Here is a 24,958-nt window from a genome sequence, read left to right on the forward strand (position 1 = left end):
GAGCGACGTTCTGCTGTGGACATGGTATTGGAAGGCGGAGCCCAACCCTCTCCGTCCACGGCCTTTTAGTTCACCAATTAAGACGCACATATGAGGGATACTTTGAGTAATAGAATCGCACCTGCCCTCTTTTCTACCAGCTACACACCGATTATCACTGGTGGTGCGGGATGTTCTCAGGGGCAATAGAATTTTGATTCCTGTCCTGTATTTTTGTTATGTGCATGTGATTCATCCCTGGCCTAAGTCATTGAACTAGGAAAATATAGATTTAACTGTCCAGGCTTTGGCGTAAAGCAGGGGGCCCTGTAATTGTAATCATATATCATTACTTCACCTCAAAAGGTGAAGTATTTTTTTTTTGTTCTCATGTATTAACAGCTTGGAATGGTGGGATATACCTTTAGTTTATCTATACCTCTGTTGTTTTGTATTTTCATGTTGCATTGCTTGCTATAATCATAAATTTGTGTAGTTTATGTAGTTATTTGTAGATGTGTACTTTCAGTTTGGCCAAGAATGGAGCTACAAGTTTCTATGATGACGAATTCATTACATGAAAAATGCTTTATCTGAATTATAGAAATAATCACATTTCAATAACGCCACTGGCAGGTGAAGGAGAACCTGAATAACGGTGAAACGACGAAGAGAAAACAGCAGTCAGATGTGGTTCTTACTTAGTAGAGGCCTTTATTGTGTATTAATATTCAGCACATTCCATCGGACTTTGCACGTCAAATGTAGATATTCACGTAGACAACACATAGAAAATGTTTATTTGTTTATCAAACTTTGTATGAACGTTCCATAAACAACAAAAACAAAGTAGGCCATCGTGGTTACCATAGAGACGTGCACACAAACATAAACAACCCGTTTTCCCACGGGTATCAGGTTACGCAGTGAAATTGCTACATTTCCGCAGATTTCCGCACGAGGCAGTCTGGCTTCTGTCTGTTCGTGTTTAACACATGATATAAACCAACACTCAGCAAATCATATAGCCTCTCATCCCGCGTATAACTGGCCACAATGAACCAAATGAATGTTAAGAATATTGATGAATGATTATTTGCTATAAGTTGGTTTAACACAGATAACGCCTAAAACTGTAATTTGTTTGTCAAAGGTAGAAATATCTATATGAACAGAACTCTCTCAGAGGTGCAGGTATAAATAAACGTGACAGAAACTCGCCCAATGGTCACAAGATATGCTTCCAAGTCCATGCATAGTTAGTTGGCAGCGACATTAACTGCAGTTACCTCCGATAGACAGTGATTTGTCCAACTAGATTTACCTACGATATAATCTTCTTAGCTTTGACATCGTGCACTAGCGATCATGCAACTTCGTGTGCTCTATTTTGTGTATCTATGTACTTTTATAACAGCTCTTATTGTTTCTACATTTTAAGTATACACTGTGGGTAGGATTACGTCATGTCGTTACAATAAGGAGGTTCGTGGTTCCAAGTGCGCATCCGCAGCGAAATGCATTGTGGGTGATATGTCAAAGGTGAAGGCCCCTAATTTGTAAACAGTTGTTGTCCAGACCATGCCTGTTGCATGTCCAGACGTGTTTTGTTTATGTCCCAGGGGCCTACACCTTTGACATGTTACCCACAATGCATCTTGCTGCGCAGGCGCAGTCGGAACCGTGATCCTCCTTACTGCTGCTCCTTTGGTTGTAAGTTTGTGCCGTCCGCACGCGGGTGTTGGGGTGGGACTCCGCAGTCTGATGTCCTCACGTAATGTCACGCGTGATTTCGCTCATGATCACGTGATATTACGTGTAAGCACCAACAAGTCCAATGTCCGCGGAACGCGTCCTTGTCTCCTTGTGATGTCCTGGTGTTGCACAGGCTCCGGCCTGACCGCGGATACTGATGACGGTTCGGTTCGTTTCCCCCTCGCCTGCTGCCTGCCCCGCCGTGTGCCGGCCGGTTCCCTACGCCGTTGCGAGCTATGTACAAAGCGTCTCACGCACGCGGTAATCTTAATGTGGCTACTGATAGAGAGCAGTTCCCGTTCGGAGTTTGTTACGATGAGTTTATATAGAGGAGAGAGCGAACTCTGCGCACTGCGCATGCACGGATAGCCGGCTGGGTAAGGCAGCCACAGTCGTCGGGTCCCCCCACCGGGAGATGTGTGTGGAAAACGAGGGAGTTGCATATTTGGAGATGACGTCACCATCAGACAGCCGACTCCTCCGTCTGCTTGTCACCGCTGCCCTTGGAGTCTGAAAAACAACAACAAAACAGCCTGACGTCAGGATCAGTCCATATATGGTCATCAAAAAACAGCCTGACGTTAGGATCAGTCCATATATGGTCATAAAAATAAAAAACAGCCTGACGTCAGGATCAGCCCATATATGGTCATCACAAAAACGGCAACAAAACAGCCAGAGGTCAGGATCAGTCCATATATGGTCATTAAGAAACAGCAACAAAACAGCCAGAGGTCAGGATCAGTCCATATATGGTCATTAAAAAACAGCAACAAAACAGCCCGAGGTCAGGATCAGTCCATAAAGGGTCATTGAAAAACAACAACAACAGAGCCAGACCCAAAACAGCTATACATCCAGACAGCCAGATCAATTCATGTTCCGTGTACGGATTCCTTGTTTTCGGTGTTTTGTTTGTGTATCTGGATATTTACGTTCTTGTGTGGCTGTAGTTATTTGAATACATTTGTCAGTAGTATTGAATACAATGTCAATTGTCAGTAGAGTGGCAGTAGAGTGGCAGTAGAGTGGCAGTAGAGTGGCAGTAGAGTGGCAGATGGTGTCACCGCAAAGGTCGGACTTGCGGAAGGGACAGAATGCAGAGTTCAGAGGTGGTAGAACAAGTCGTTCATCAGACATGACAGACATTCCAGGTCATGGGGTCAATGGAAAAGGCTACTATTCGACGGTAGGTTTTGTTTTTGGTCTGTGTTTTCGCAGTTGTATATTTCCAATATTCTTATGACATGTGTGGTCATTCTGTTTGCTTGCTTTGTATTGGAGGTCAGAGATCAAGATAGTGGCCTTCTTGGATGTTTCCAAGTTATACACAAATTTCAGAATATGTTTCCATGTGTTTTTGCATGTGTTTGCATGTGTGTGTGTGTGTGTGTGTGTGTGTGTGTGTGTGTGTGTGTGTGTGTGTGTGTGTGTGCATTTTTGTGTACATCTTACATTGTAAATAAAAAAAATGTCTTGAAAAAGTTTCCTTGCCTGACGTGAGCTCCTTGGAGCGCGTCTTGAGCTCGGCGCCGTCCTCGTGGTCCGCGAGCGACGCGCGGGAGTGCTTCTTGTGGTGGTGGTGCACATCCGTGTGCGAGCTCCTATGGCTCATGTGGGAGTGCGACCCCAGATGAGTGCCATGGCTGCCGTGGCTGCTGTGGTGATGATGATGCTGCAGGGCAGAGGGGGATGGCCTTAGGAACACTCACATACAAACTCACACACACGAACGTGCACACACACACACACATACACACACGCACACATCTGTGTGCGAGCTCCTATGGCTCATGTGGGAGTGCGACCCCAGATGAGTGCCATGGCTGCCGTGGCTGCTGTGGTGATAATGATGCTGCAGGGCAGAGGGGGATAGCCTTAGGAACACTCACATACAAACATATACAAGCACGAGCACACACGCACACACGCACACACACACACACACAAACACATACACACATCGACTACCATGGTGATGATAATGATGATGATGATGCAGAACGCAGAAGAGACGAACATGTAAATGCATGTCCACGTATCAGACGTTCTTGTAGATGAACACATTTACACTCAAACATACACATACAGACAACTAAGCACACTCACATATACGCACGCGCACACACACACACATACATACATACATACATACATACGCATACACGCGGACATACGCGCGCGCATAGACACACACACATGGACACACACAGACACACAGACAGACACACACACCATTATTTCTAAAAACATCTGAAGCCCTCTCACCTTCTTCTTCCTCCTGTATCTCTTAGGTAGCTCTTCTTCCTGAAATGAAGAAGATATAAAGTGTTAAAGTCACACAAGAGGCGGATGGTGGCAAACCTGTTCCTTTGCTCGGAAATAGTTTCTTCAGGTTGGCTTTGTAAACACCGCATTGACTATCTCTGTAAATATGTAAATACTTTGCTTTTTGTACCTAGCGACACCTCCAGCTGCAGTACAAAGTGAGCCAGTCATCATTGCTCTAAGAAAGGCGACGAGCGGCCACCTTAACGTATATTGACTTGGTTGTGTGCAATGGGTCTTTTTATTCCGTTCCCTTGGTGACCAGTGCTGAGTGTGTGGAGCTCCCGCAAAACGCCTCCAGCTGAGAAATGAGCCAAGTCAGAGGCCTGCACAGACGTTAGGAGAGATACGGCTTGGATCAGGCCAGGCGATCTGCATGGAAACGCTTTCAGCAACCTGCCGGGCACATAAGGGACCGTTCATCTTGCTATCTTGTGTCGTGTTGACATGTTTGTATGATTTATCCCTCCTAAGTTAGGTAGATTTTGTTGGATTTTTGTTATGTTATTGTGAATTCATATGAGTTGCTAAGCTATTTTAAGTATTCCTCTTTTGTATCCTTGTTATGATTCTATAAAAGCTTCCCTTGGAAATCGGTTATAATAACCGAAGGGCTTGCCCTTTAGATTCCTAGATAAATAGAATAAAAATTGTGTTAGGGTTAGACATACGTAAAGAATAGACGCAATAACAGTCGTACAGTGCTTGATTTGGAACGCGTCGCTTCCCTTATTTGTTATTCCACTCACGCCCTATATCCTGTTACATGTATGCAGGCGTCCTCTATCAGTTAACCGCTTTCAGGGGTGCCAAAGAATACATACGAATTTTACAGAATACATACGAATTTCACGGAATACATACGATCCATTACTAGAAACATACGATCCGTACGGAATACATACGATCCATTACGCTGAAACATACGATCCGCGTTCCGTAAAATTCGTATGTATTCTTTGGCACCCCTGGCTTTGGTAGAGAAATACAGCTCTGTAAACATGCCATACCATAGTAGGAAGTCAAATAGACAAAGTTGTCCTTGGTGCTGATTTAAAGGATGTTCTGATAAAAAAGATGAATGTTGCAATTTGTCCTGATATTAACGTTTTCTTTTGCAATGATGTCATCTGGATTAGTTGCTAGATGTCATAACGGCCAGACGACTCCTGGAAAACAGCTCCAAGATTTAATTTACCGTCAACAGGGTGCATTTGTCCTCGTGAATTAATGACGACGTGAAGAGAAACATGTTGCAGCCGTGTTTGTAGAGTACACTGACGCATTGGCTTCAGTACTAGATAATTTGTCTGGTGTCTGCAAAAGGCCCAGTCTTATGCTGAAGTTGGCAGATGATTTTGTAAATTATTGCCACACTGTCAATAAGTAAGGGGCAAGATTCTTGTCAATGTGTCACAACGATGCAGCCCATTTGTTCTTATTGATTTTCTTTAATGACGGCCACGATAACCTTGCAGACATAGACACCACTGATGATGTGGACAACATGGGACTAACTGTGGGACTAAAAATGTAAGCTTTCACACTTTCAGCTGCTGCCCGGGCCTCAACACAAAACAGCCCTGAGAAGCCCCGAACATGGAAAACCCCTGAGTGTCCCCCACAGGAAACACCTCTGAGAGGCCCCAACAGGAAACACCCCTGAGAGGCCCCCCACAGGAAACACCTCTGAGAGGCCCCAACAGGAAACACCCCTGAGAGGCCCCCCACAGGAAACACCCCTGCGAGACCCAACAGGAAACACTCCTGAGAGGCCCCCCACAGGAAACACCCCTGAAAGGCCCCAACAGGAAACACCCCTGCGAGACCCAACAGGAAACACTCCTGAGAGGCCCCCAACAGGAAACACCCCTGAGAGGCCCCAACAGGAAACACCCCTCAGAGGCCCCAGCAGGAAACACCCCTGAGAGGCCCCAACAGGAAACACCCCTGAGAGGCCCAACAGGAAACACCCCTGAGAGGCCCCAACAGGAAACACCCCTGCGAGACCCAACAGGAAACACCCCTGAGAGGCCCCAACAGGAAACACCCATGAGAGCCCATACGCCCGTTATAATCTCATTGCCTGGAACCTTGACGCGCGCCCATTACAACATATTGCCATCATTAACACAAACTCAGGCAACGCTGAGATTTTCAAATATGTAAATCTTAAGAAGATCTATACATTGTTTATTTCTTCTTCGTGTGTTTGTTTTTCTGTATCCTCTCCTTTTGTACACTGATATGTACACTACAAATACCTACGATGGCTATCAAATAAAGAGTTGCTATGAATAAAACAAGCACCATACACCGCATCCCGGATTCACACAGACGAAACCCGATTACATTCCCTACACGGTGACAGTCATGGCTTCCTCCGTTATATGCTAACATCTGACAATGTCCTGCCTCCTCATGCAGACTAGCATCTTAAGAAATCCACGACTATATGTGTTACGAGATGAAGCTTACCTTGTGTATATTGCCGTATTTTAACATTATTGTTATGTATATTGTTTATTTTAACAAGTATTGTTGTGTATATTGTCATATTTTAACAAGCATTGTTGTATTTTAACTAGTATTCTTAAATTATTGCGGATGAAATGAAGTAGTTGTTTTAAATGAAATGTAATGTATCTCGGCAATTCAGCTTCACAGCTGCTAATGAGATCATTGAAAATAAACCAGTCTAAAAATCTCATAATTCATACCAAAAAGAACCATGTCACTGTTGAATATACAACACCAGGAACAATAAGCCATTGCCATGCAGATACAGGCATCGAACCAGTGAAACAGCTACTTGCATAAGTACCACCGTACAAACGAAACACAGAAAACGGGTACTTCTTCATTCAGTTGGATCGAAATCTTACGTCTATCTGTTTAAATGATAATAATGTTTATTACATATTCATACCCAATGTGCTAAATGTTCAGATGAATACACATTGTCTAATCTTAACACACAAAAACGGAAACACTAGATACTATATATTGACATACCATCTTACTGTACACTAGATAAATCTATGTACTATCCCTCTTTCTAAGACACATGCACATAGAGAATACAAACTCAGATCGTCATCAAACTATAAATCACTGCACGCGGAAAGATGCCGCAGTCAGAATTCCTGCACATGTACCCTCAGTCGGCATTCTGTTCGGGGAAGCCACAGGGATACAGCATTGCGTAATGAGCTAAACCTATGCCACAGATTAGAGATGGGCGCTCATCATTACGTAATACAGAGTTATTGTGCACTACGTTGACCATGTTTCATTCTTCTATGAGATTTAAGTCTTTGTTGGGAGTGGTTTTCAGATCTGGGGTCGACCGTGACAGGAATGACGAACAGGCCAGATTTCCATTATCATAACGTCCGTGCTGCCGTTTGGCGATCCGCTGCATCAGTAAGGTCTGTCCCTAACGTTAATCGGCATGTAGCGCGTTATGCAGCCCCTGACATTAACGTCTGACCTGCATCGGTAAGAAGATTAATGCGCCCGGGATAACACAGGGACGTCACAAATGCAACCTGACAGGACGTAAACACAAACAAGCCGCCAGTGGCCCAAAATTCAATCATTTCGAAGTCTCATCAAGATCTAACAACACACGGCATATCAAGGCAATCCATCAAGGCTTGCTCTAGCTACCGTGTTGACAGACACAGACTGACACGCATGACCCTCCATTTTTCATGGAGGAAACAACAATCTCAGAAGCGTTCTGGGGGCCCAAAATCTAATCATTTCAAGGTCTCACCAAGACCTACCCACATTACACATGTCAGGAAAAAATCCATCTATGACACCTCGAGTTATCGTGTTCATCTAGACGCACTGACACACAGACACATACATTAACTCTCCCGAAAACATAACCCTCCATTTTCCATGAAGGAAACAACCATCTCAGAAGCATTTTGGGGGCCTAAAATCTCATCATTTCGAGGTCTAATCAAGACCTACCCACTATACACTTCTTACTTTACACAATCCATTTATGAATTCACGGATTATCGTGTTCATGTAGACATGTAGACACACGCACACACACACAAACGCTCCCGAAAACATAACCTTCCATTTTTCATAAAGATAACAACCATCTCAGAAGCGTTCTGAATACCAAGCGTATCCGTGAGGCTCCGCGCGGGTTGTTAGTTCGGCGCGCGGCTCACCTTAGGAGGGTCCATCAGCCCGTACCGCACGGCCAGATACGTCATCTGCACGAACCCCAGCGTGATCATGGACCCGATGATGATGGCCACCAGCGTCCAGTCGTCCGTGGGGTCCACGTCCGGGATGCACCCGCCCTTCTTCCCGCACATGGCGGAGGTTCTGCCGCGGACTGCTGCACGCTTCGCGTTACTGAACTCCTCTTCCCGGACCCTGCTCAATGCAGAACAACTCGCGGTACCGCACTCCCCTTACCGGACCCTGCTCATGCAGTCACTGACGAAACGTAGCGGATGCTGCCTGAAGCTTCTGACTGTTTCCAAGCTCTATCCAGTTGCTTGAGTGGCTGCTTTCGTGCGGTCACTGACGAAACGTAGCGGATGCTACCTGTAACGTCTGACGCTTTCCAAATTCTATCCAGTTGCTTGAGCAACTGTCTTCTTGTGTTCCAGGGCGCGGCCGGCGCTAGAGCAGGACACGCCCGTCGCTAGACCAAGCCAAGGCCGGCGCTAGACCAGGGCACGTCTGGCGCTAGACCAGGGCACGTCCGGCGCTAGACCAGGGCGCGGACGGCGCTAGACCAGGGCGCGTCCGGCGCTAGAGCAGGACACGCCCGTCGCTAGACCAAGGCACGCCCGCCGCTAGACCAGGGCACGTCCGGCGCTAGACCAGGGCACGACCGGCGCAAGACCAGGGCTCGTCCGGTGCTAGGGCACGACCGGCGCTAGACCAGGGCACGACCGGCGCTAGACCAGGGCACGATCGGCACTAAACCAGGGCACGTCCGGCGCTAGACCAGGGCACGTCCGGCGCTAGACCAGGGCACGTCCGGCGCTAGACCAGGGCACGTCCGGCGCTAGACCAGGGCACGTCCGGAACTAGACCAGGGCACATCCGTCGCTAGACCAGGGCACGTCCGACGCTAGACCAAGGCGCGGCCGGCGCTAGAGCAGAACACGCCCGGCGCTAGAGCAAGACACGCCCGGCGCTAGACCAGGGCACGTCCGACGCTAGACCAGGACACGTCCGACGCTAGACCAGGTTACGTCGGCTTCCGAAGGAATCCATGCTTGACACCGAGCTGAGGCTTCAGATGGACTGAGCAAGCTTGCTTCTATCCCGCTAACCAGCCCACTTAGCGCCCTGCGGGGTAGGCTGTGACGTCAGTCCAAGATCTCCCAGTAGAGCTGCATGCAGGTGAAGTCATCTCCACGGCCGTGAGTCGGCGCGCCGTGCTGCTATCTGAGTTTGTATTCCGAAGCAGACTGCCAAGCAGTTCACTGAAATTAGGAGTTCACATACGGAGCACAGATGAATCCCAATGCGTACATAAATATTTAGAAGATTACCAGACTTCCAACACTTATAGACATGCATGTAGACATCAGTAATAATAGCACAAGCACTTTCCCACTACCCACTTTCCATCAAGGTACGCAGATATTTAGATATTGTTTTTCGCCCACGGGGTATCGTGCTTCTGAGGGACAAATCTAAAATTTAGAGTCTCAAATCTAAACGTTAAGAGCAGTTCTATGTTTGAATCTACCTGAACCGTGCGGCAAACACCACGCTTATCTAACCTTCATCGACGCTACACACGTATGTCTATCAGGTGTACCCGGGGACAGAAGGCATGCGCAGTCACCTGGGGACAAATGCTAAAAAGTACTTCTCAGAATACGCCACGGTTCATGGCGGGACTTTCCAGCCTGTAATGCTGATTATGGACAGTCTACCCGAAGTACGACACAAAGTATGTGATATAAAGAAACAACTATTTTACTCACTCAAAGGACTGATTCATCTACTTCTGCAGACTTACACAATATATGTAGTTAATCATCTGACAAAGATCAGGTTTCCACTGTTTTACTTATTCTCAGTGAATGAGTTTCAGACAAACAATTAAAAGACGCTTTACCACATGATTGCCCCCCCCCCCCCATTTTGAGACCTTCAAATCCATCTAAACATACAGAAATCAAGTTTGAGTGACGTTACTTGACAATAGCTGTATTACACTAGATGAAATTTGGGGAAGTATTTGTCGATTTCTATTATTTATTTTCTCACCCTTTGGTTTTTATCTTTAATTTTTCCTATTTTCTATTTTTGTCATTTCTTAATTTTTGTATTTCAATTTTCCAATTTTTCACTTCTCTAATTGAAAAAAATATCATAATTCACCGCTAGGTGGCGCACTTTGACACAGCAGAAGTCCGTGGGGACATCATGGTAATGGAACAATCTGGAACACCATCCAGAGCAGACATACCTTTACACACGAGCTGTACTACATACATGCCTTTACACACGAGCTGTACTACACACATGCCTTTACACACGAACGTTACTACATACATGCCTTTACACACGAACTGTACAACATACATGCCTTTACACACGAGCTGTACTACATACATGCCTTTACACACGAGCTGTACTACATACATGCCTTTACACACGAACGTTACTACATACATGCCTTTACACACGAGCTGTACTACATACATGCCTTTACACACGAGCTGTACTACATACATGCCTTTACACACGAGCTGTACTACATACATGCCTTTACACACGAACGTTACTACATACATGCCTTTACACACGAGCTGTACTACATACATGCCTTTACACACGAGCTGTACTACATACATGCCTTTACACACGAGCTGTACTACATACATGCCTTTACACACGAGCTGTACTACATACATGCCTTCACACACGAACTGTACTACATACATGCCTTTACACACGAGCTGTACTACATACATGCCTTTACACACGAGCTGCATTACATAGATGCCTTTACACACGAGCTGTACTACAGACATGCCTTTACACACGAGCTGTACTACATACATGCCTTTACACACGAGCTGCATTACATAGATGCCTTTACACACGAACTGTACTACAGGCATGCCTTTACACACGAACTGTACTACATGCATCTAACCAATACATTATTTCATAATATAAATACCAATCAAGGCTTAGCGTTATACATTTTGCACTTCATCAGCATCAAGAGGGCATAGCAGCATCAGCTTTTCTGCAGCGTGAAATGGACATCTAATATTAAATCAACCGAACAACCCCAGAAAGCTCTGTGTTGACGGGCCACCATACTATATATTTTCTAAGCCAGCTTGGCGTTATGGCGGCATGCCCAACCCTGCTCATTGAGTATGGTCTCTTCCATACTAACTACAGACAACTGGCTATATGGAGACAACTGCTTACGTGGAGAATGATAACATTTCAGAAAAAAATGATGAAATTTACTAGGGGTGTTTGGCCACCATACGGTTTCATTTGCCCGCGTAGTCAAAAGGGGAAATGTTACCCTTATCCCGGACTGACTCTCCTGGCCAATTATTTATCCTATTTGTGCCTAATTCTACTCTCCATAACCCCCTCGGGAGGGCCTGGTGGAGGCTATGAAAACATCGTATCAACCGATTAACCCCGGAAAGCTCACGCGCTGGCGCTTATAATCATGACAGGCCATAATACTATATTTTCCAAACCAGCTCAGTGATAGGGTTCCGCCCAGCACTCATAATCGTCGGTACCGCTACGCTGGCTACAACCATCCTATTTGTGCCAGATTCTACTAACCATAACCTCTTGGGAATGCCTGATAGAGGCTAGCAAACAACAAATTCACCTCAGAACGCTCACGCGCTTTTGAAGGGCTAACATGCTGTATTCTTTATGAACCAGCTTGGCAATATGGCGGTCCGCCTAGTCCTTCTCATAAAATATAGTCTGTACCACTGCGCTGGCTGCATTCACACTATTTTTGCCAGATTCTTCTATCCATATAACCCCTTATGAAGGTAAGATAGAGGCTTTAAAACATTATATATCGGAAAGCTCGCGCAGTATTGACAAGCCGCGATACTACATTTTCCAAACCAGCTTGGTGCTATGGGGAACCGCCCAACAGTATGCGCTGCAGCACACCGTACGTACTTAAGTTGGGTATCAAAACATTCCATCAACCGTTGAACCTTGGAAAGCTCACGCGCTTTGGCAGGCCACCATACTACATTTTTTCAAACAAGCTCAGTGATGGCGTTCCTCCTATTCCTTCTCATACAGTATCGGTACCGCTACGCTGGGTACATTTGCCCTATTCTTTCCAGATTCTACCATCCGTAGCCTCTTGGGATTTATGCCTGATGGAGGCTAGCAAACAACCGATCTACCTCGGAAAGCTCACGCGCTTTTAACGGGCCACTATACTACATTTTCTGAACCAGATTGGTGCTGTGTCTATCCGATATTTAAGCTATATGCCCCGCAGTTCACAGTACAGTACGCCATACCTGCTTTACACTGTACAACACGACCATACAGTGCATTACATGTAGACACAGTACAGTGTGCCATACGCCCCTTACACTGTACAGAACGGCCATACAGTTCCTTACATGTAGACACACTGACGGTACGCCATATATGCCTTACACAGTGCCAGTACGCGATACGTGCTTTACACAGTACAGCACACCATACCTACCTTGGGTGGATCCAGTATCCCGTACCGAAAGGCCGTATACGCCATGTAAACAAACCCCAGGCATATCATGGAGCCTACACACACGGCAACCACCGTCCAGTTGTCGTCGAAGTCCACCTCCGGCATGCAGCCTTCCTTCTTCATGCACATGGTGGGCTAGCTCCTCCGCATCACACCTCTTCTGGGGTAGAAACAAATGCCTAGACGGCCAACACACCAACGTGCGAGCAAAATAACACTCTAAATGTCATCCGAACAGTATGGGTAGGAGCTAAACATCAAAATATGCCGCAGAAATACCGCAGAAACATCAGCCGTTAAGAGGAGAAACGTCTAGATTCGTACACTCTGGTTTCCGCGGGACCAATCAGCGTCTTCCGTCCCGGTGATCACATGACGTCACAACAAAATGGCCGGCTAAACATAGAATTGCCCTTCAAGAGAACGTGATTTGATGGGCGTAACATGCTCAAGGGATGCTACTTAAAAAGAGTTGGGTGATTTGATAGCAAATATATATTACATTGTTGTTTCTGAGATTGCTGAAAATACCCTGTTATGATACAGTAGCCGATACGATGCAGGTATTGCGGTCACCTTAGTGGGGAAGGGCTTGGCATCATCTGTTATTGATGTCATCTAAGGGTTACGGTAACTCGTGAATATACCGCTAGGTGACGCTCCGGGGCACTAAAAAAATTAATGCAGTCTGTCGCGTGCGTGTGTGATAATCAGCACAGAGGTCGCGCAGTAAGGGGAGCTTCGAAGGGTTTTTTTATTCGTTTTGTGTCCGATTGTTGTGAAAAAAATCACGCCACCTAAAAGCACCTCGTTCAAACGTTGGTATCATAACGGTTGTGAATTTTCCGGTGACCATGGAATAAAACGGTCCATGTTGTGTATCCAGTTACGTCAAAAATTTAACTTCAACAAAACTCCTCACCGCATTGTCCACATGTTCACCATTGTTCTGCGCATGCGTCATCAGACTAACTCAATGGCCTGTCCCATCAATGGTAATAATACACGTTTGGCTGATTCTCACTGGTGCTGGCGAGCTGCTGTGTGAATACATTAACACAGACCGGCCAGAAGGGACAACGGTTATTCCTATGGGAGGGATTATAGTTGAGAACTACCATGACCATATACAACCAATGACTTTTCTGTTAGTATTTTGTTAGTATTATTATTGTCTGATATGTTATTGTTATTATTTACTACTATAATTATATTATGAATTGTTAGATTTATGTTATTTTTGTTAATTTAGATGGGGGAAGACCTTGTATAAGCCACTATGGCTTTTTTTCTTCCCCCAGCACATGTTTTTTGTTTGTTCTATTATGTAAAATTGATTTTAATATGTGCAAATAAACCAAACCAAACCAAACCAATGATGCGCTCTATGGCTGTATGACTTATTTTTGACAATTTCCTTGTGGACTTGTTATTTAAATTTGAGGAGTAAGTGAGAATTTCTCTTTTACCTCTTTTACATTTCCATTGCTTCTTTATACAACCAATATTTTTTATGCAAATTCTTATTCAATATCCATGGAAACTATAATGGTTATCGGTGTTTTATGCAGCTGATGCTTATCGCAGACATATCTGGGACAAAGCACCGGGAACAGATCATTCCCACCGATCGATATGGTCAGATCTAGAGGTCTGTTATCAGCTGCTGTACTGATACAAACATTGTCTTTTACATGTAGTCGGGATTTTACTTGATTTTGCATTTATTCATTGTTCACATCGGCACAGCGGCAAAGAACAGAATAATGTGTGCTACGTGTAGTCGGGATGAACCACATACAGATGAACCATGGGAACGTGATTATGCACAACACCAGAAAATAAGGTATCTCGTTAAAAATCTAATGGCTACTCGGTATATTTACAAATCCATTGAGACTACAGGTTTCTAATTACGTATTCAATCCCATGATACAATCTGATCATTTTTGGACAGCATTGGGAAGGATTGACAAATTTGTAAATAAATCAAGTATAGACATACCCAAGCCTTCTTATTTACAAATGCTGTGTAAGCCAGTAGATTTAAAAAGAAAAAAGTTCATCTTTCCTGCTTGATTTTCACACGTTGCGTGTCTAGGGCGAAGAGTTCTAAATCTATTATACGAAGTATTCATAACTCTGATACCACCCCTCCAATAATGAGTATTTTTTGCTGACAGATACAGGGAAAGGGGGTGTGGAAGTTGGTAAAATCTGCCAGACTCTATAATATTTACATTTTCCGCCGTCAGACGGGTATTAGCGGCTGCATATGGCGGTAGTTGATCTGTGGAACAGCATCAGGGATATTGATTCACACTAGGGGCCGGGGGTAACTTTAGCTGGGACCTGACGGGAAATTCAGGGTTTCCTGGTATTCCTATCATGACTATTTACAGTAATCCATCCTTCTGTGTTACGCCGATGGGCACTCTTTCTACTCAGATGATGTGTATCGTATTCAAATAGAAAAGACTGCTTTGCTATTAGAAAAATACCAACACTCATGATAGCCCCACTCGATTGTAACACTATATCAAAGACCTATGCTAGCCCTTATTGGTTTAGTAATTGGGATGTTAGGTTTTAGTCTACAAATTTTGTACTATTCTTCGTATTTGTTATTGTAAATTGTAGCGTGCACAATTGTCGTGCAGTAAAGTTCTTCTAAAGTTCTGCTATTATCTTCAGTTCTCCAGCCAGGTACATTCTGCACTTGTGGTGCACTGCAAATCACACAAAGTATTTTAGAACCAAACGACTTTGTCACCAGGTGTAGTATAGCCTGGCGGGATATCTGTTTCTGATCTGTCGGGACCAATTTAACAAACTGCACCTCTGGTAGCTGGACGTTGCTGTCACGGCTCATTACGGACTATGTATAATTCCCATTAATCAGCGCAGCGTGAGCATTAACAGCTGGATATCAACGAGCTCTTTTACAACAAGATCTATTTCACACCAAAACATCAAAACCACAGCATGTCCAGGACTTAAGATACGAAAAACGAAAGTTCTGATGCAGTACCAACATCGGCCACCAGGAGGCCCGAACTCGACCTTGACCATCAGATCTACACCACCTACTCGCATAATAACTACCATTGCAATCTGTGTGCATCAACAGCTGAATATCAACGCGCTCTTTTACAACAAGATTCCTACGGTGTATTAAAAGGCCCCAACATCAAATAACGGCAGTATAGACACTTTGACTACTTTTTCAGCACCAAGGACATCACACATGCCCCCAGTCGGCATCGTTACAATGCCTACCAGGCGGATAAAGATCCACCAGATAGTAGTGGACATCATATATTGACTTTGATCATCACATTAGATCAGTAATGGACTGTACCTTAAGCCGTCCCCAAGGAGAGATACTTGAAATGTGGTCATGTGAAACTCCCCTAGTGAGACGACACAATGACCCAGTTCCAAATAAGGACATGGATACAGGCGGATGTTTCCAGCGGATGACGTCATGACGATGATCGGCACTCTGCGCGCGGATTCCCCAGCATCTAATGAACTAGCTGAAGTCTCTATAATCAGCCTGGATCGGTTTTTAATGCGTTCTGCTAACAGACTGCAATTAATGCAGTATGACTGAACGCGTTGTAAACCGGGCGTGGACTGTTTCAACCGACGGGGAAAGGAAAGTGATCATGATCCAGTTTAGCTCACTGAAGAGCTATTCTTCCACTGGTCATGACAGAGAAGACAGGTGCTATGTATAGTATTTACAGGTTCATTGTACAAGGGAAATTATCCGAGCTCTTTGCGACAAGCATACTGAACAATTGACAACGGCTTAACGTCCCGTCCTAAGTAAGGACTGGGACCCTTTCCGGTAGCGTGCATGCCGGGTGAGCGACACAGTCGGAATCGAACTCACAGCTTCTAGATCTAGGGATCCACCGCGCCGTTAGACAGGCCGAACCCAGGCCCAAATCACGGGGTATTGTTCGGAAGTGATTCTGCACATCTCCATCCGAAATAATCTCCCTCCGTGCCGATACAGCAGGGCGATATTTCAGCAGCTACCGGCCCAGGTTCGCAGGGAGCGGTAACTCGTGCCTCTGCCAAAGGGCCATGCTGCATGCTAAGTGTGTTGAGGCCGGGGGGGGGGCTTTGATGTTGCATGTTTGAAAGAACGTGACACGCTCCTCACACCCCTTTCCACAAGCCGAGCCGCCACAGATTTCACAGATCGCTCAACGATTTCAGGAGATACAGAATTCTATTTCTATCCGTGCGTTTGGTTGTCTGTTATTAAATCATGCTCTGACATCGTGCATCGTTTCAATTCGCAAATCAAGGGTGACAAATCCAATTTTGGTCGCTGTTCGGTCGCTCAACGAGAGCCGTCTGATGGAAAGGAAACCTAAGTTTGGGGGTTGAAAGGGGGGTTGGCAGGCTTGGGAGGGGGGTGTCCTACTGCTTGTTGGAAAGAATGTTTGACGCACCTTTGCACAAATCCAATTTTGGTCGCTGTACGGTCGCTAGACGGTCGCCGTCTGATGGAAAAGAAGCATAAGTGTGTGGGTTGAGAGGCTGGGGTGTGGGGTGGGTTGAGAGGGGGTTGGCAGGGTGGGGGTGGCGGTTGACAGGCTTGGGAGGGAAGGGGTCATCCTGCCGCTTGTCGGAAAGAATGTTTGACGCACCTGTGGGGGATCCATCAGGCCGTATCGGATGCCGATGTAGGTCATGTTGAGGAAACCCATCGTAATCAGGGACCTGACGACTATGGCGAACATGGTCCAGGAGTCATCCAGGTCCACCGACGGGATGCACGCCTCCTTCTTCATGCACATGGTGCCGGGACGGACAGCGCGCTCCCCTCGGATCCTACCCCGGTGGTGCCGGTACGGACAGCGCGCTCCCCTCGGGTCCAGCCCTGGTGGTGCCGGTGCGGACAGCGCGCTCCCCTCGGGTCCAGCCCTGGTGGTGCCGGTGCGGACAGCGCGCTCCCCTCGGATCCTACCCCGGGTGGTGCCGGTACGGACAGCGCGCGCCCCTCGGATCCAGCCCTGGGAACTAGGATCGGGCCATTTGCCGGTTCCTTCGGCGACCCGAGGCAGCCAGCCCGCCCGATCTAAACCAGCGCTACGGGGAGTTGTCGCCTGGAGGAGTGGCACCTCTCCTAGCTGTCAAATCCTGCTCGCTTTGTGAGCGGGCAGAGTGGAGACCACCGAAAAAACTATCTAACGGCGCGATCCTAGCCTGGTTCCCGGGGTACTCGGCTGCAGCCCCGGGGTGGCCTGTTGTACTGCCGCACACGCTGTACGGGCCCGGGGGGGTCGGGAGGGAGACTGACACACCAGGGGAGCGCCCCGGGGGGCATCGGTGGGGAAAGGCGGCGCGGCGACAGTTTCCGCTCATTCCAGGAACACTGGGCCGGCCTTTTCCTGGATCCTACTGGCGGCACTACAAAGCCCTACCGAACCAATCACCACCTCTCCAAATCCATGACGTCATGGACCAGAGGGTTCACGGGCAAAATGGTATCAAAATAGGAATATCAGAGAAAACATCCTATGACCTTACACAAACGGTCAGGTCAGCTGAGCGATCTACCGCGAATGCCGTGTGAACATAGTGACTGGGGAACAGCATATTCTGCCGTAGTAGGTTAGATACATCTTCCATTGTCTGTTGAAAAGAGGCCATCGGGGTGTTCGGTTGACTGTTGTGGGCGGACTCCTGTATCCGCCAGTGCCGCGTAGCTCTGGTAGAACAGAGTAGCTCTATATTGAAAGCACATTTTATACACCTGTTTATGTTTCTAGTCTATGTTTGGTTGCCAATAAGGGTGACAAAATGGTACATAGTTTTTGTTGTAGATAGCTGTGCAGGCGAATCGAATAGAGACAAGAGCAAATGCTACATTGTAGTGGCAATGGTCTACTGTTCCCTCAACAATAGCACTTACCCCATCTACCTGTAACTAATTATGTAGGTTAATGCATTTCATATTCCTGTTTGTGTTACGATGTTTGGCTGTCAATAAGGGCCGACAATCGACAGATAGCGCATGAGGATTACTTCAGACAGCGTCGCACTTTGGCAAATCGCATAGAGCATGCATCATAACATCACATTGTACAAAGAAGCGAGAAGAAGTTGACTCTACTAGATTAACTTAGCTTATCACTTTCGTCTACCATGTAACGTTATGTTTAACTATGTACTGTATTTATTTTACTGTGTATGTCACTTACATGTTAGATAGGTTTATGTTAAACGACCTGTATTTAGCCCCTCGAGGCACGGATGTACAATAAAGGTCTTCTTCATTCATTCATTGCAGTGACAACGGTTTGCTCTATTCCTGCCAATAGTACTTTTAACATGTATGGATAAGATTAGTGCGCATAATTTACGATTATAGTGTAGGTTCTCGGCAGTGTGGCAGGAGAATGCTACATAACATCACATTGAATTTGAAGTGGCGATGGTTTGCTGTTTTCTTGCCAACAGTACTTATAACATCTATTAGTAAGTGCGCAGAATTTACGATTATTGTGGAAATTCTTGGCAGTAAGACTAGGAGTTTCTTGGCAGTAGTTATAAGGTTATCTGTCTGTGAGTGCGCAGTATCCACGATTATTATTAAGGTTTTGGCAGCACGTATACGGAAGGTTGTTTCGATGATATTTTACGACAGTCGAAGATTACATTAGTATTGAGCGTCGTCTTCCTGAAGGTGACCTTCACGCGATGGCGGGAAAATGTCAGGTTTGTTAGAATAACTCCTCAGGTACACGAGGGCGGTAAAATTCAGGTGAAGAACAACATCAATATCATGGATTGACATATTGCTATACTCCATCATCATCATCATCATCATCATCTATACTCCACAAGGGCGGTAAGATTCGGATGATGAACGACATCACCACCATCCTGGTCACATATAAGCGGTCAAACTGCGGAGAGGGAAGAACGAAAGGAAAGAGAGAGAATTCCTACCGTCTACTATCATGGCAGTTTTGAATGTCGTCTTACTGAATGTGACTTTCAAATTCAAATATCACGCAGCAGCGTGACACGATGTCAGGTTTGTTAAAATAACTCCACAAAGGGCGGTAAGATTCAGATGATGAACAACTTCACAATCATGTAAACGATCAAATTGCGAAGAGGAAAGGACGAACATAAAGAGATGGAGAATTGAGCACAGCACCATTTTGTATCAACCATGTCAATGCAAAAGTAGATCAAACAATCATGTTGACGTGGAAACGGAAATTCTGACAAGAGGACAGGACGAAGATGACGGGTTTAACAGTGACACTAACAGAGAGCAGTATACCTAATTTAACACCTGGGCGGAGTGAGGAAAGTCGTGTAAAGTCCATTTCCCAAGGGCACGACATCAGTTGGCATCATGGGATTCGAACCGGGACCGCTGGGTTCTGGGCCGAACGCCCTGCCGTTTTGCCAAACGAACAAAGAGCAAGAGCAATATTGACCAGAATCTGCCGAGAAACCTGTGAATTTTGCATCACTTCTTCAGGCTGTTTCAGAAATGTTCGTCATTGAGCCGAAATAACGAATGGCGCGGTCAGCTCAGCTGCACACAACAGTCCCAGCCGGCACCCTGTCTGTGGTGCTGAAAGACTGGCTGTTGTTGCGGTGCCTTCCCTTGTTGTTGACGTCCATCATACACAATCAACGCCTTCAAAGGAACGGCCGTCAAGTTAACAGTGTTTGGAATTACATTTCCATGTACATGTAATGGATTGGTCCACACTGTAAGAGTTTAAAGAATTCAAACGTTTATGAGTTTGCTTTTACTTTATTTTCTAGTATTGATGAATCGAAGATCTATTTCATCGACCCCCCATGTATCAAGGTACTCTCATGAAGTAGGTCAAGTGTATATTGTTCCATTGCGTAACGTACGTTTCGTGTGACTTATCTACCTAATTACTTGTTCCATTTTGGTTCCATGTATCCAATATCAAGATAAAGTCGATGTTAATCAATATAGATACAGGTCAATGCATGCATATATAAATATTGTTTATGCAGGAAAGATATATATTTGATGATATATAGTTGATAGATACTAGTAGTATTCCATCTATCTTACGAAAGTTCAGCTAAGTAAACATTCAAGTGTTATCATCAATGACGTATGCACGTCTGATAGAGAACCATTGTTTACCTTCTCCCTGCTGCCTAACTCTGTAACCGATACGGGATGGGGTGCCAAACGGCTACGTCAGAGTGCTTAAGTTGACGATAATGAATATAAGGATTGGAGACCAATGTACTGATGATGACCTTATACTCTTCTGTCCGAAACAACTGATAAGCACACCCTGGACCGATTCTGTGTCTAACAACGAAGAAAACGCATCATCTATCCGTTAACATCCGAGCGAAAGTTTGGGACCATCGAGGTGGGAACATGGCGGACGGGAAACCCCCACACGGGCCCCGCGCTCAGCCAGTAGTTAAACCTTTACGCAGTGCGACAAAATGTTGGGGAAAATTGACCATTCCACTTAAGAGCGGCCGATAACACTTGGCCGGGGCCCGGGGATGGGGCGGCGGAGAGGTACGGAAGCGGGGGGAACACGTCGGGGCGCTGCAGACGATAACTATTATCCCCGCTGCAGACGATAACTGCGCTGCAGACGATAACTGGGCTGTGATAACTGCATGTCTATCATCCCCGCTGCAGACGATAACAGCGCTGCAGACGATAACTGCGCTGTGATAACTGCATGTCTATTATCCCCACTGCAGACGATAACTGCGTTGTGATAACTGCATGTCTATTATCCCCAATGCAGACGATAACTGTTCTGTGATAACTGAATGTCTATTATCCCTGGCTGCAGACGATAACTGCGATGCAGACAATAACTGCGCTGTGATAACTGCATGTCTATTATCCCCGCTGCAGACGATAACTGCGATGCAGACAATAACTGCGCTGTGATAACTGCATGTCTATTATCCCCACTGCAGACGATAACTGCGCTGTGATAACTGTATGTCTATTATCCCCGCTGCAGACGATAACTGTAGTATGATAACTGCATGTCTATTATCCCCGCTGCAGACGATAACTGTAGTGTGATAACTGCATGTCTATTATTCCCACTGCAGACCATAACTGCGCTGTGATAACTGCATGTCTATTATCTCCATTGCAGACGAGAGCACGGCGATACCGCCTGTTTATTATCCCGCTGGAGACGATAACTGCTCTGCCATTATGGAGAAATTACCCGCCTAACATCCCGATCTGCAGCCTGCTATATCGGTGACGTCATGCTCAGGAGGGGTTTCGGGTTTGGTAGGAAGACGGGGCGGGAATCTGGTACTCCGGCAAATAATCGCCTCCTACACACACAGAATTACTAACCAAACCTTGGCAGAATCCCTCTTCCCTCATGACCTCAATGAAAATCGTCCAGCAAGCCGATTCTTCGACTATTTCATGATTGGATAAAGGCTCAAAGAAACGTAAAAACACTTGGAAAAATGATGCAGATCCCATAATCTGTTTTGCAAAATTTTGGAAACAATCGCCTCCTACACACACAGAATCCCTCACCAAACCTGCCACCGACGTATATCTTATACCTGACCTAGTTCTAAAGCAGTGCGCGCTTCGCGGATAGAAACTGTGCTGTTCCATGCATCACTCTGCACCATAAAGGGAGGCCATGAATAATGGAACACAGGAACCAATACTGAGACTGTCGCCTGAAGGAATCGATTTCTGACGGGGGCGACTCGCTCCACACTCTCTCCAACACTTTCCCTACTGATAGACGATGTTGTACTGTTATATAAACCTTTCATCGCACAGGATTATGTCTATGAAGCCGCGATAATGCTCGCTGTATTCAGAAGACGTCGCGGAGGCGAACATATGAAAGCTTGAACACCCTTTATCGATTTCTATCAATTAACGAGGACGCAGTAAAATGGATGGTAAGCACAACCCCTCCATGGGGCCGGGTGGCCATGCTGGGTGGAGCTTTGGTGTCATGGTTATCAGAGGGCCGTTCGTGTGGGAGATTGTCTGCTAATGACGACACTTCAGATCCGTGTGGCGCGGTGGTTCGGTGGTGGGAAAGCGTTTAGAACGCCGTTAAAGAAACCGACGTTTTAATGCAAACCACTACTGGAAAAATGATGTTAACTTTCATCAAACTCGCAGGCAATGAAGCCTTATTTGAAACCCAAGGCAAATATCAGGCGTATCCCACAAAATCTGTTTAAAACCATAAGTAGGAGAAAGCGTAATCGCTTTTTCCTTAATGGCATCGGATGAGATTGCGTGCTGGTGATGTAATGGTGCGTCGTGCATTAAAATTGCTGCAATAAATCAAGACTGCCGGGCAAAGCTAACCCGGGAGCCCCATGGTCTAAGTAAGTAAGTAATAAAATATATGGTAGAGCTATTTTCTTTGCTCTATTGTTGTGGAGGAAATAGCCTCACATTGCCTCACACCAATAGTGCAAGGTTTACTGCATAGCGTTGTACAACATTATAGAAGAGAGAAGCCAATAGGATGGTACCTCCAGGTTAAAGGTAAAGTGGCCTGGCAGACCTGTTCTGTATTTAGGACGTAACCGCTGCGATTTCCTGCTTTCGGGAGATAAGAGTCCGCGGGATAATGGTAGGGAGTGTGAGATAGTGCGGCGGGAGGGGGGTGCTGGTAGCTGGCAGGAATCACAGGGGTTCGGTAGAACCGGGGTAGAACATGTTCGTCTTACTGTAGGCTTAGAGGAGAGAAGAATCTTGGGGTGATCTTACAGCTGATGTTGTCCACATGGACGGCGGTGAAGAAGAATCGAAGAGAACGATAATGCCGAGTGTGATTTGGCGTACACTGGAGGATGGGGGGCGTGTGACGTGATGTAAGGTGTGCAGCTGGAAGAAACAGGGGTTTGGTAGCAGCGGTGCTTAAAGCAGAGGCTTGGGGTTATCTTACAGGCGATGCTGTCCTCTAGGACGGCGGTAGAGTGAAGAGCATGCGAGGATAATGATGCAGAATGTGTTTTAGCGTAGAGAAGAAGGGGGGACCCAGCAAGGAAGGACGGGGGCCGGCGTGCTGACCAGGAAAGGGGGCAGCGCGCTGACGAGCAGGTGGTACCAAGAAACACCCACCTTAGGGGGATCCATCAGGCCGTATCGTATCGCGGTGAAGGTCATTTTTATAAAACCCAGAGTGATAATGGATCCTATAACTATGGCGAAGAGAGTCCAGTTGTCCGTGAGGTCCACAGTTGGGATGCATCCTTCTTTCTTGGTGCACATGTTGACTCCGCGGTGACATGACTGGGCGCCGCCGCCCAACACTTCGCTCGCTCCGGTCCAGTCCGGTCCGATCCTACCGCCCGTACGTCAGGAGAGGCACTGCCGCCCCGCAGCCCGCCAGGCGCCGCGCAACCGCAAGTATCGATCGGCGGCGGCGGGAACCAATCAAAACGCCGCTACGGCAGGCAAATTGGTAGGACGGGACCGGGGAGCGGCGGCGCCTTTGTGTGCTGGAGGAGCCCGATCAATCACGGGGGCGCGCGGGGGGGATCGATCCGGATCAATCACGGGGGCGCGCGGGGGGGATCGATTCGGATCAATACGGGAGGGGCCGCGGACAGGAACAGGGCCGAGACACCTCCCTAAACCTTACCCTCATGATCTCTTATCTAACCCCGTACTGGTAATGTGAAGTTTGCTAGAAAAGCCGACTCTCTTGCTGCTTCTTTATGTGATGCTTGGATTTTAACGTTTGGTGTCACAGATTTGGTGTTTGGAGAAATGTGATTTAATTGCAGGATCGATTCGGGAGGGGCCGCGGACCAAGACCTTACCCTCATCTAAGCACGCACTGGTAATGTGAAGTTTGTTGGAGAAATTAACTCACCTGCTGTTTTATGTTTAAAATTTGGTGTCACATATTTGGTGTTGGAAAAAATTTATTTGCGTCCACGCCCCTTAACTCATTCGATCGTTTTGAGCCGCAGACATAAAACTGGCCGCGGTACCTCCCTAAACCTTCCCTTCATGATCCCTCATCTAACCTCACTCTGGTAAAGTCAAGTTTTCTGGAGAAATTGACTCTCTTGCTGCTTACCCTGATCCAACCCCGCACT

General features: G+C 46.4%; 1 protein-coding gene across 1 annotated transcript; it reads right to left on the reverse strand.

Annotated features, from left to right (window-relative positions):
- Positions 1–670: 670 nt before the first annotated feature.
- Positions 671–8,486, reverse strand: LOC136429022 (uncharacterized). Its single transcript, XM_066418911.1, has 4 exons — positions 8,262–8,486; positions 4,003–4,041; positions 3,229–3,409; positions 671–2,244 (listed from the first exon to the last, which is right to left on the reverse strand). The coding sequence occupies exons 1-4, from the start codon at positions 8,409–8,411 to the stop codon at positions 2,198–2,200; spliced, it is 417 nt and encodes a 138-aa protein (XP_066275008.1). The 5' UTR covers positions 8,412–8,486; the 3' UTR covers positions 671–2,197.
- Between the last annotated feature and the right edge of the window lie 16,472 nt (positions 8,487–24,958).

The sequence above is a fragment of the Branchiostoma lanceolatum genome, chromosome 2 (assembly GCF_035083965.1).
Source record: "Branchiostoma lanceolatum isolate klBraLanc5 chromosome 2, klBraLanc5.hap2, whole genome shotgun sequence".
NCBI classification, from domain to species: domain Eukaryota; kingdom Metazoa; phylum Chordata; class Leptocardii; order Amphioxiformes; family Branchiostomatidae; genus Branchiostoma; species Branchiostoma lanceolatum.

Bases quoted from the DNA above. Each gene is read 5' to 3' on its own strand.
- LOC136429022 (XM_066418911.1), bottom strand. From the start codon at position 8,411: ATGTGCGGGAAGAAGGGCGGGTGCATCCCGGACGTGGACCCCACGGAC. The intron at 4,042-8,261 runs GTGAGCCGCGCG...TCTTCATTTCAG, and splicing joins GGCTGATGGACCCTCCTAAG to GAAGAAGAGCTACCTAAGAG. The intron at 3,410-4,002 runs GTGAGAGGGCTT...TCTGCCCTGCAG, and splicing joins GATACAGGAGGAAGAAGAAG to CATCATCATCACCACAGCAG.